General features: G+C 36.2%; 1 protein-coding gene across 1 annotated transcript; it reads left to right on the top strand.

Moving 5' to 3' along the window:
• Window positions 1-3279: 3279 nt before the first annotated feature.
• Window positions 3280-13373, top strand: LOC120342065 (uncharacterized). The gene is made up of 4 exons (XM_039410736.2): window positions 3280-5098; window positions 10326-10498; window positions 10613-11188; window positions 11368-13373. The coding sequence occupies exons 1-4, from the start codon at window positions 3412-3414 to the stop codon at window positions 12805-12807; spliced, it is 3876 nt and encodes a 1291-aa protein (XP_039266670.2). The 5' UTR covers window positions 3280-3411; the 3' UTR covers window positions 12808-13373.
• The last annotated feature ends 11 nt before the right edge of the window (window positions 13374-13384 follow it).

Genomic DNA, 13384 nt, shown 5'->3' with positions numbered 1-13384 from the left:
TTTCGCTGTAACTTCGACAAACAAGATTCGCGCGATGTAATTATTTGTAACAAACTTAATACAAAACAACAAATAAAATAAAAATTAAGTTTGTTTACAAAGGTACGTTTGTTTGTTTATTGTTTGCTTATTTGTTTATTATTTTATTTACCACATTGATTTGAGATTTTTGAGATTTATTAATTGTATTTAAAGAGTTACTGATATACGCGGCACGGTAACTTTGATCAGTTCGTACTTCATTCCACAAATTAAGGTTGAATTGACGTTTTGTGGTCATATTTATGAAAATATCCAGACGAAAGTTTTTCTTTTCCAAGATATTCGCGTGTACGAAATCCAATTAACGTCAGTAATTGACTTTGAAAAGGAACAACAGTTATGTGTATGCTGAAAAGGTATGAGTAAAATTATTATTTTTGGCAGTATTCAATTGTGGTTGTACAGTAAAAAATATTCGTGTGATTCGCCTGACCAAGCATAATACACAATTGATTCATATATTTGATATGCACGGACGTGTGCGTATATAAGGACATTTTACACAAAAGTGGAGTATTTTACCGATTTTTATGTCGACATTGAAGAAGTATAGTCGTCATGGTTTTGCGCCATAAAAGTTAATGGGGTCGTAATTGGTGGTGAGTACCAGTCCAGCTTATTCTGTTGAAGTCCGCGCGGTGAAAGAGTGGCGTAACAGAAACATGGCAGGCAACCGCGAATTGACGTCACCGTTCGGGATAATTGGCGTTTAGCAAAACGTGGAAAGACGGCTGTATGCTGGGGATGACTGGAGGATTGACGGGATTTGAAGACCCCAAATTGAACCATGCGTCTTACCGCAGACGGTGAAAAGTTAAGCTGAAGGAATATTTGAAAATAGAAAAATAAATAATTTGCAGAACGCTAGGAGTTAACCACAAGGTTCGTGACAAGATAATGAACGGTTCTTAGACTTAAAAGAAAAGACTTTTTTGTCGGAATATTGCAGCCTCAAAACTTGCGGGGCTCGATGTTACTAAACCAATTATAAATGATGTATTATTGCATTATAAATGTTGTAATATACAGTATTTTTAAAGTAATCAGTGGTGGAGGTATTTTATTATTTGCGGAATATCATCTTTTCGAAATTAAAACAAAAGTAATGAAACTGAAGTTGAAATAGGCCGATAGAAGTAGATCAGTAACGTTCTGCTAATTTATATACTGCATGGTATTTCTGTCCAAGTACACTAGATTGAGGTATTTGAAAACATTTAATTTATACAAACACAATTTTCTATAAATAACCAGCCGTTTATTTTTAACTTATTTAACTTATTAATTTAAGTATTGGCTCTCACCCAGGAGCTGGCAACCAAGATTCTCTTCTCATAAAGGTACATTCTGGCTCAAATAGATTAAAGGGTCGTCAAAAATTGGCCATTCCATGAACAGTAACATAGCAATTTTTCAATTTAAATGAGTCTGTAAGTCGAAGAGTCTTAGCTGCATTACACTTTTATTCGACAGTCGATTATTTCTCGTGCGTGCGTATATTTTTCAAAGTTCCCTTGAAAGAATCAGAATCTACAAGACTTCTGGGCAACAAAAATGCCAAACGTGGAAAATTGATTAACCAGTGTAAATGATAGATTAGAATTCGGGCGTATCTGATCCGAAATAATCGAATTCTTTTTGTGCACTTCATATGGGTATTTAAGCACAGCATGACATCTCCGCTGGAAATATTGCTCAATGCTGCAAATCAGGTGCAAATCATACAGAGGTAATTTACTAATTATTTAATACAGGATTATGAAGATTAATACGAACAAAATCGCGTTGTACCTGCGGAATTGCATAGCTGACAACGTCACGCACGGAGGAGTAATTCTATGTTTGGAATTACTTTGTTAAAAATATCAGCGGCCATTGAGCTTCCGTTAAATTGCTTTTACAAAAAAATAATATAATTGTATATATCATTATAACATGTGTAAGATATCGTCCATTTTCGAATGATTAAATATTTGAATTTGGAATATTTCAAATTTAATATTATAGCCAGATAAGCATGTATGCGATAATTTAATGACTAGTCGGCTATACCAATTCAAATTTATGAAAAGATGTCCCTCTATCAATATATAATTTCTACCTCAGTTTGTCATTCAAAATAAACTGTATTAGTGTTTCGTTGATTGGTTTTTCGCCAAGTTTTGTGTTCAATTTAGTCACCACCGGCTTGCGATAACCACGGCGATAAAATTACAGCGCGGATTATGTGAGCTTGTACGACAAGTACAAATTCATAAGCAGAACAAATTGATTCGTCTTGACTTGAAATTCAAGTCGACATGCAATGTCGGTAGATCATGCAGAACTATTTGGAAAAGATTTGGCATTGGTAGTGACTTTGTATTTTTATTGTTCCACACCTGAACTGAACCCTTTTATATAATTGATCGGAGCACCCATACTGAGTGCCCAAGTCGATAATATTTCAGTAATTTGAATAACATATTCGCGTATCCTGATCTCAATTGCTAAGTCAAAAAATCAGAATTCTTCATATCATTTAATTGAATTAGTAAACTTTGACCCTGTCATTTTGTGAACTATATTCTGCTACAGTCAAATTAAAGTCATGAAGTTTGATATCAAGGCGTAAATTTTGAATTACCTCTGTCGTGAAAATATACGGTATTTTGCGAGGGAAACGAGGGCTTATTTGGCGGATAGACCTCGGCTTGAGCAAAAGCGTCTATCGACGTGCGATTGCGAGAAGCGAGAAAAAAGATTTCGCAGAAGCAAGAAAAAGGCGAGATAGTCGATGTAATATTATCACCGCCGTGCTGTTACCTAATAGATTGATAGACATCGCCGTTCACTCTCAACTAGCCTTTGTACAGTTAGCTGTGCTTGCGGGTTCTCAAACAAAATTCGAAGTGTAGGACAAGTTCAGTTTATTTTTGAGTGAGAAACCTTAGTTATTAATGTTATTTATATTATATTTCGGTTTGTTATCGTAAGCAGTGGTTTTATTTTATTTTCTCTGAAAAAAATCTAGGCGCAAAAATGTAATTGGGCAGCATTGTGAGCGAAATATGATTAATGTAGCAGATGCCACTAGTATTAAATAAACTCATTACCAATCTTTTGTTGACATTCCGGCGATATCTAACGATAATTATCGTGCAGATAACGACGGTATTGTTGCAAAATGCGACAGTTGGCGACAATATCATCGTCTATAAAGTTTTGCGTTTTATAATCATTTCATTTATTTACAGATATACTTTGTACCGACTATACGTTTATTGGTACTAATGATCCTGATGAGATTAATTCTGAACGAAGAGTTTTTGTGAACACTCTATATTTATATATCTATCTCTATACGTCGAAAAGGAATACATTTACAATATGGCTACTATAGCAGTCAGAGTTGGAAGGGAAGTAAAGGAAATATCTGGACTAACAAAAAGCACAACATGCTGGGATGTCGTATTGGCACTTTTAAAAGAAACGCAACCAAACCCCGGCACCGATAGTGCAAACGGTACTGCTGAAAAGACCTCGGTCGGGGATCAGGCTAATGCCGAGTCGAGCTCAAATTCTTCAAATGCAAAGCCGATCAAAGAATTGGCACAATCCTACGTCATTGTTGAAAATTGGCGGGGATGCGAGAAACCAATCCCGCCAAGAACTAGGATTTTAAACGTATGGCAAGCTTGGGGTAAGGAACAAAAACACGTTGAACTATCTCTTAAGAAAAGCAAGCATATTAGATACAGAGATGGTGGTCATCTTCCAAGCCGTGAAAAGAACGGAAAGTCTGCCGACAATGAGGAATCACCAGCAAATGACCACCACTCATTGCACTACATGTCACATCACCAGAAACGTAGAATAAGACGCAACATGAAGCAATATCAACGTGCTGTCATGATGAAACAAAACATGGACGATATTGTAGATTCTGACGAACTTCCAAACCAAGAAGAAAACAAAACGATATTATTCGAAGATTTCGACAATAACAACAAAATTACTAAAGGTGAAATAAAAACTTCGGAAAAACGAAACGGACTTATTCTCAGTGAAGAAAAATTCGTTGATGGATTTTTAGCAGACCCAGACTGTCTCGTCAGAAGATCTGACAGAGCTCAATTAATAAGCCAGGGCACATTTAACCGTGAATTTTGTAAATATAGAAGGCGAAATCACAGACGTATGAGTTCTGTTGATGGTGTTGTTGGATCCAGACAACACAGAAGACGACAAGTCCCACATTATCCTTATTCTTCCCACCACTATAGACGAAGATCCTCGCGCCATCGAGGATCGAGATCGAAGTCCCAAAAATCCGGGTTGTATCGTTACAGCACGGATGATACGTCAACAACAACCACAACGACGACGAACACCTCTGACGACGAAAATGCACAAGACGCCGATGATGAAAAGTCGGTTCTTATCGAACTTTCAGGACCTATTCCCCGCAGAAACCATTCGTACAACGCCGGCCTCGGCGGTCGTTCTTACAGTGGTGTTGCCACAACGGCGACCGACTCGAGCACGACAACTAGCGGTGACAGTATGACAAGCTCAATGGGCTGCAGCACGAGCAGCGAAACTTCAAGCGGTGGCGATTACTATTTCCCTGAACTGAATCGTTTAACATACGGACGAATACCACTAAACAACGTTAAATTGAACAAACCTGCTGAAAATTCTTCAAGCAAACCCAAGAAAAACAAGTCGATTTTGGGAGGATTTTCAAAACCGGCATTGAATATAATAGAATCATTCCGCAAAACAAACTTGAAACGAAAATCGACTAAAAAGAACAATCAGTCTTCTGACAAACAAGAAATTGTTTCTAAGAATGTGGATACCGAAACAGAGAAATGTAATGACAATACGAAAACGGAAATAATTACTGAACAATCGTCAGCAAATTGCGACAATGTAGTTAAATCCAAAGAATGCCTTGACAAAGCTGATACAGAAAACTTTGCCACACCAGATAGCAAAGAAGACGCTCAAATAGAGTGCCCAGAACACGATAACGACAACAAAGTTCAAAAAGAAAAACCAACTTCTAAAGGTCAGTATATTTTAAAATTTATTTGATCATCGGATATCGAAAGTTGCTTGTTGTGTTTAATTGATAGGAATAACAGAAGGCTTAAGACACTTAAAACAATCGCGCCGTCTGATTAATTTGATTCTACCTAGGTTTCGTATGCGTCTTAAGTGGCTAAACTTATTAATTAGGTTTTGCTTAATTGAAGTCCCAACTTAGTGGCGTGTCATTATCTAACAGATGTCTTTATTCACGCATACCTATATTCTATCTCTCCTACTGGGTCGATTTATTGATTCATCGGAGACCGTATTATGAAGATACAAAAAATTATTCGTTTGCCTGGTATTCCTAACAGTGATATTTGTAGCTCAAATTAAAATTTATAAAATATTCATTGTTGGAAACCGACTAAAGGTGGCAACTATCGACTGTGTGATATTAAACAAATATATTAGGTTGCGGAAAATAATATAAAACTAATATTAATTAAGATAGAACAGCGCAACCCCAGAGCAAGATCGCGCCAATATGTTGCCATTAATCATACATCAGCGCAAGATTAGCTCAGAGCGATATTTTAATAGCTACTCTATTCTGACCCTACGATCTTTTGACGCCTTAATTGTGGTAATTTTAGGTGCTACATGATAATTATATTTATAGTAATTAAATAATTTATTAAACAATTTGAAGCAAGGCGATACCAGCTTTGCCAGAGGTGAAGTAAACCTATTAAGATTTTATCATCGTGTTCGCGTGACGTTGGTCGGTCGTCGATTCAGGCACGTCCTTCGTTATCTCTTATCTTTTGTACAGATAAAACAGATTTGTATCTATATTGGTATTCGTAATTGCAAAGCATTTTAGCACCACATATGGTTTATCAAGCGATCGGCTTTAATTGTAAACTATAAATAACAAACTGCGAACAAAAACAACTACGTTTGTCCTCTTTGTGTTCTAAAAGTCCCAGAAATGTAAATTACATAAAAATTGTCTAAAAAGTCCAAATGTCAATTGAAAGGTAAATTTATTTTCCTGTATTTTACTGCCAAAGTGTTGAAATATCTCTTTAAATTTTATTAGCTTTTAAAATAATTCAATTTCGATTTTCAATACTGGTTTTAATCTTTATGTGTCAATCAAAGCTATTTGTAATCAAGCCTGACTATGGTCGGAATAATCCGCCAATACACGATTCTCATATTGTTCATGTTTGACTGGGAATGGTTTCGAAGAACATTTTTCTAGAGGCCGCATTAGGAGTACATCTTCCGTTTTGTGGTTGATTTCTATTGTTCGAATTTCGGCAATCGTCGGCGATATTGTAAGATGTGTGTTTGATTTCCACCAATATTTATTCGATAGATTCTCAACATGTGACCGATTTTGTTATCAAGTAGATTTTTATTGAAAATTATTCAAGCGGTAAATTCCTCATAATAATTTGGAATTTATTTCAAATATAATATTACCCCTTATTGTGTCAAAAATTGAAAAATCCTATTTAAATGAGGGCGAGCCTTGAACTTTTTAACCAAAAACTTCATTTCTTATTCGTGACAAAAAAAATCGAGACTTTACGTAATGCTCAGATAAAATACCACGATTCGTCATGGTAATTTTTTGATTTTCTGATTTTGGAATAACGAATGCCTACTGGCACCCATCAGAGATTTTTGACAGTCCGTTTATAATTTTGTATCGCGATATGTAAATTGTTCCATCGATTAGCTCGCAAAATAAAACCTATATATACATGCAATAAAATGCGAATAGAATAATTTGGTATTCAACACCCGTGAATTAGCATGAAATAAGTGGCTAAAATTAATTACCATTATACTTCAGTAGTTTCAGTACGTTCTTAATTGTATTCGTAGAATCGTTGACTTCAAGCTTGTACTCAATTAATGTAGATATCGATCTAATCGTGAACCCGATGGGCATAAAATTTCTATTCGCTGTCAGATTTCCATCATTTATGACATCCGACCAAGCCTCGAATGAGATCTCACGATATACTTATATATGATAAACTCAAACCGAATAGCTGGTAATTGAAGTTTTGTTCATACGAAATAAAGAAATGTCGTTTATTTTTCTTGCGAAGATATTTTGCAGATTGGCAATGATATTATAGGAATGAACTTTTCCAATATCTAATAAGCTTACATACAAAGCCATTGGATATTCATAATTTGGACTGGTCTACAGACCATATATGTAAAATTTGGACATTTAAGCTCTAAATGATTTTAGTTTTGAAAATATTCGGTTCATTCGCAATACGTCATTGCCGTAAACTGGTTCACCGGGGCCGAAATATCACGCGAAAATCACTCTCTTGAACTTTATAAATTTTTAAGTATTTTGCGTGGGTGAAAAGTTCCATACCATTATGTATTTTCCAGACGATTTAGTTTTGCATGACGAGAAATATACAAGGTTATGCCATTTGGTGGATTGCAATACTTCACCAAATTTTTCAACTATTTTTAAAATATAAAAAAATAAACCTATATTCACCGTTCTAAATATAGTTCCATACAATTTATTTTCGTTCTGAATTTTAGGTATAATATCGTGTATTGAAAACCGAATACAATGCCAAAAATTCAGATAATATGGGACAATTCCCACCCACACCAAAGCCCACCCACCCATTACCGACGCGAAAACAGCAGCTTCAATATCAGAAGCTGGATAGGCAAAATTGAAATGCGACCCATACATATACATATATATATACGCATAGTTTAATACACCGTGTAGTTTGTAAAATAAGGCAACCTGTTTCTGGACATGAAAGATTTATTTTTTCTAAAATTAGCTTTTAGTGAATACACGCATTAGGAATTTTAAATACTTCTCAAGTTATGTATAGAATTTTGTGATAAAACTAAAATAACGTGTAGTCACGACATATTTACAACCACTGTACAAACTTTGAAGCATGTATAGTGGTCGTGAATAGATCGTAATTCAACCGCCGACACCATTGAGATGTTGTGATTAACAGGGCTTTCCTTCCCCGAACAAATTGCCCAATTTAAATATATTAGCAAAGAAGCCGAGCATATTTCTGTTTGTATGAATCACCAGTATACTAATTACATAGATTCGTATATCCGGACCAAGATAACATAATTACACAAAATAGGGACGCCGTAGCTTGTCAATATAAATGTTGCAAAATACCCGACCTTAATACCACAAGAAGCTATCGCATCACGCAAAGAGCTTACTTCGATGCCAATTTTGCGATTACCGCCGCATTAGCCCTCGACAAGATTTCGAACAGTTGGAAATTTAGATTATATGCGTGTGACTTCACTCAGTTCATCACCAAGCTTGACTGAAAACAAAGCAAGTCTATCTTCTCCGTATTTAGGTGATCCTTGCTCGTAAAGTCTTTGCAGGTGTTATACAAGCACGTCGCATATCCGCAATGTCAACAAATACCCCCTTTATTCGTCATTTCAAATTGGCCTGGTTTTAAAAAGAATTTTGCGCTTGAGAGCCGGAAAAAGCCGTTACAAACCACAATATACAATTAATATTTAATTTTCCGTCTTTACTTAATTTTTCAATTATTTTGTTCATTGGAGGTGTGACATTGCGTGTGTTATGAAAAACACCTCGCCCGGAAACGTATGTTTTTTGCTAGCCAACACTGAAAGAACGAGGACTCTAGCAAGTAAGCGCCAATTGTCTGCAGCCCATTGCACGGTGGAAGTAAGCACTCGCAGCATTAATTACTCGACAAAATATTGTTAAAAGACATAAATGGCGACAACAATTGAACATGCGTCATAATCCCTCCATATAATAATACAGTTTTGAAAGAGTTACTGTCTCACAGCACTGAATCTAAGTATGTTTACAGAATCAATTACCAGTCCTTTGTTTATGTAATAACCTACAATTACTAATAAAATATACAAAATATGAATACTACATAATCCTAAACTATGAATATAAAATCCACAAAATACAGCAAATTATATTGAATGCAATTATTATTTGTGCATTTATAAAGTGTAATAATTAGATATTTATTCTGGTAACTTGCGATACTGGTACAAACAGTTTAAATTGTGTTGGATTTTGATCCAATGGAAGATAAGTTATAACGGGGATTAGTTCTTCCTTTCTCATTCAACGAACTATGAAATTGACAAAACAACCCTTTTTGAGAAAAATAAAGACAATGAAATAGTAACCAATTACTATTTTCCCACAACCCTACGGGGTTGAGTTCGCGTTGAGGCAAACACACTTTTCGTGCCCTACTTGCAAGTAATATTTACTGCGATTTCATTAAATGCAACACGCAGAATCTTCATACTAATCTTTTTGTTGGAAAAAAGTCTGCTTTTCAAACCGTTTTGTTTTGTATTCTAAATTTACTTTATATTAGATAAACCTCGCCATGAGCAAATGTTTCTGTGTGATAACTTGGTCCATTGATATTCGTTGGACTACGTATTATGCTTTGGGTACCTGATCAAGTACGATATACCTCGAATTTCAGCTACATTAAATTTTGTCAACAGTAAAAAGAACGAAAAATAGCGTTTTCGGTGTCTAGTAAACACGAGACAAAAAGCTTTGTTTCTTCGCCCAAAACAAGCTTCGAATAAAAAATGGCAATGGGTTGTAAAACGATAAATCATATAAGAAAACAGAAATTCAAAAACATAAAAATAGAGCGGCAGAGTCAATGTGTACGATCCGTAGCGTCCTTCAGCAGTGAAGCGTCTCCCGTAAAGCGAGGTTGTCACGCGACTTCAATGCGACGGTGTCACAGCTTAGAAAACGCATCAAATTTCGCGACCAAGAGACAGAATCAATGGCGTTTGGTATTTAGTAAAAATCGTAGCTTATATTGTATCATTGAGTTTTGAACATTTCGTGAAATATTTCAAAGTCCTACTTTGAGACAACTTGTTCGAGATTAAGGAGTATAATTTAGCTGGTATTAGAATGTTATTACAGTGGTCGAATTCACCTGTTTCTATTATATAATCACATGGTACTTCACATTTTCTAATACGCGGATTTGCACAAAACAAACTAACTTACATGTGAGGCTAGCAATCATAGGCGACACTCCTTTTGAACAAGAAATATATTTTAAGTCTTAGTATTTGTATGGCAACGTATCATTAATATCATAGCGTTGCCTGGCCTTCAGGTGCGTTAAAGTCAAATTATAATGAAATTTTATTCTATTTTACAGATGATTCAAGCGAAGATCAAGAAAGCGACGAAGTTCTACAAACGATACAGTCTCAAGACATCGTTGTTAAGAATCAACGGCATCGTCTAGCGGATGTGGATAAACAGATTGATCAAATCGAGCATGATATTCACAACCTGCGTGCAAGAGCTTTGGGAAAAAATTACGTGCAGGTCCGTATATATTCATATTACATGGACAAATGTTATACCAGAAATAAAGAATTGATACACTCTAATAATTATTCATTATAATTTGAAACTTTCAGTTTTATATTTTCTTTTTAGGACACGTATTTATCCGGCCTTATGGATTCAGAATCAAACAGTGTTACCGCCTTGAACACACTTTTGAGTGGGCCATCTATCCCAGTTACAACGCCATGGATACTTCAATGCGAAGACGTTGAACAATTAGAACAGTACATCAAAAGTTGTGAGAAAATTGTCGAAATGCAGCTCAAAATTGAAGAAACGCAACGAAAATCTGAAATCATACTCCAAGACATGCAAGAAGAAGTCTGGCGTGTTTCTACCGATTCAACAAAGAGAAATACTGAAGGAGTAAATCCTGTTACAAAGGCCGCTGCTCTCATGCTCGGGTTCAGTGATGAGGATGAAGTCAGCGATGATGACACAGGTCACGAACTCCTTTCAGTAAAGAGCTGGAATGAACAAACCGGCAAAAAGGAAACGTCTTCAACTATGAAAGTCGACGTAAAAACTGGAGGAAAAGAAGCGCTTTCATTAGAGCTTGGAGCATCAAGGACAGAACTTGAAGCTAGTCTCTACCTCAGCCTTCGCCTTGCCGCCGAGATAGACGAAGTCGAGCACAAATTGGGAACTTCGGATTACCTAATTCAGGTAAATGTCATTTTTTGTTTAATTAAGAAGTTCATTTTGTTATAAAATTATTCAAAAGTTCGCCGTTGTTAAAGTTAATCAAAACATTCAAAAATAATTATTTTTTTGATTATTCAAGACTAATCCATAAAATGGAAGTCCTTGATATATTAACTCATATTCGAACTATTATTTTACAGGCTAAAGGTGAAAATTTGATTAAATGCGTCCGAGATTTAGCAATGTCAGAAGAAGGTGTCGATCCCGAAATATGGGAGGAATATGGCGAACTCTTAACAGCATATGACCTTGAAGTTCATCAGAGAAATTATCTTGACGTCTTAGAGGCTTCGCACATGGCGGTCCTTGAAGCAGAGACAACGCTCCGCTGGTCCGAAGATGAAAATACGCATTATATCGATGCTACACAACCGAATCCAACGTCACATTGCGTAAACGGACAATCAAAAGGGCCAATAAACCCTAATGCACAATCCACAACAACCACCCCTGCATTGAATCAAGCATTGACACCGTGGATGTGGTGTGAGCATTGCAAAATGGAGGAGCAAATGAAACACGCTCAACACACTCACAGTTCCGTTGAGATTGCAACAAACCAGCATGGACCTCAGACTGCAGTTAGCGTAAAACCAAATCCCCCTGCATCTTTCTCGGACCTCCCCTTACCCAAACCAATCAACAGGAATACCCGTACGGCGCCAATTCATAAACCTCACACGCCTTCTGTTATCACACCCGGTTTACTTCCGATGTTGCCTTTACCTGACGGACTCATGTCACCATCGCGTTACAATGACAGTGATTACGAAGATCCTTCCGATTTTAGAACAATGGGAAGCAAATCTGACGCTAAAACCAGTTTGAATAAAGAAACATCTCGTAATCACGGATTGTTACCAAGTACCCTCTCTTCCACTGCAATTGCCGAATGTTCTAATAACACAGACGATTCTGGCAACGCTTCAGCTGGGAGCACCACAAGTTTTGCCAGCAGTGACGGTAGTCGCAACAGCAGTTGTGACGGTGGTAGCCCGAGACCAATACCAAGTGTTTCAGAGGGGTCAAAGCCTATTTTTGGACGAAATGGAGTTTTGAGAAGCAGCCTAAAAGCGGCTGGCAATCACTTTGTATTTCCCATTAATACTAAACAAAACAACAATTCTCTGTCCCATACTTCTTCACAAGGAAAACCCACCACTCAGTCATCAAAACCTTTGCCGCCACCCCCGCCACCAGCAAGCATGAAACCAAAACTGAAAAAGCCAGAATTACTTCCAAAGCCCAATCAGCTTTCTAAGAAACCGACGGTCGACGCAAAAGAGCAAGAATTGTTATTGCAACAACAAAAACTTATCAGAAGAAACAACTCCGGTTGGCGTAAGAACGTCACGGCTCCCAAGTCGCCGCGTTCTATTCCTCCGCCAAGCCCTGATGATCGTAATTTTACATTTAAAGACCCGTTAAGGTTTCAAAATGCATCGCATCACATATCCCCAAAGACAATGTCAACAGATTTGAAATCAAATTCAAATTATGACAATGACTCCGATACCGGAAGGAGTTCGCTTCACAGTGTAGATTCTGACCAAGTTTTATTTTCTGAAACCCTCGTATAAATATTTAGCTTAAAATTATTTTTAATTCAGTAATATTTACTTGTATTACTATCTTTCTTTTCTTTACTCCTGTCCTTTTTTCCTTTGATTTTATTTTCTAATATCAATTCATTTTGAATTATAATTTTCTTGCCACATTCAGTTGTTATCGGTAATTTTATTTATATTTTCTGAACGTTTGTTTCTTGCGAGCTATCTTTTGGTGATGTCTTTTACTTTATTTTGCGAACTGTTTTCCTCAAATTTCAACGTGAGTTCCATTTATTATTTCATTTTTGTTGCTTTTTCGCAACTCTGGTTCAGCAAAATTTATGTCAAGTTACAAGTTTGAGATAAAACCGGCACAACACAACATTCAAGATATTTGGAAGATGTGTTATACGTTTTAGTGGAAATATTTTTCTGCAAAACATATCCCAATGTCGCTTTGTCAAGTCTATTATTCCATATGTGTTTATTATTCAGTTTTCGTTCGAACCAATTTGCACTTGATTTTGCTGATTGAATTATTTTATCTTGTTTGTCGTTAATAGCTTTGCATATTAATAAACGAAAAACTAAAGATACATCTGAGTTA

This window comes from Styela clava, chromosome 3, assembly GCF_964204865.1.
Source record: "Styela clava chromosome 3, kaStyClav1.hap1.2, whole genome shotgun sequence".
NCBI classification, from domain to species: Eukaryota; Metazoa; Chordata; class Ascidiacea; order Stolidobranchia; family Styelidae; genus Styela; species Styela clava.
Note: the sequence above shows the minus strand (reverse complement) of the source record. Positions and strands in the feature narration are given on the sequence as shown.

Coding starts and splice junctions, on each gene's coding strand:
- LOC120342065 (XM_039410736.2), top strand. CDS start 3,412: ATGGCTACTATAGCAGTCAGAGTTGGAAGGGAAGTAAAGGAAATATCT. Junction 5,099..10,325: donor AGAAAAACCAACTTCTAAAG/GTCAGTATATTT, acceptor TCTATTTTACAG/ATGATTCAAGCGAAGATCAA. Junction 10,499..10,612: donor TGGGAAAAAATTACGTGCAG/GTCCGTATATAT, acceptor TTTTCTTTTTAG/GACACGTATTTATCCGGCCT.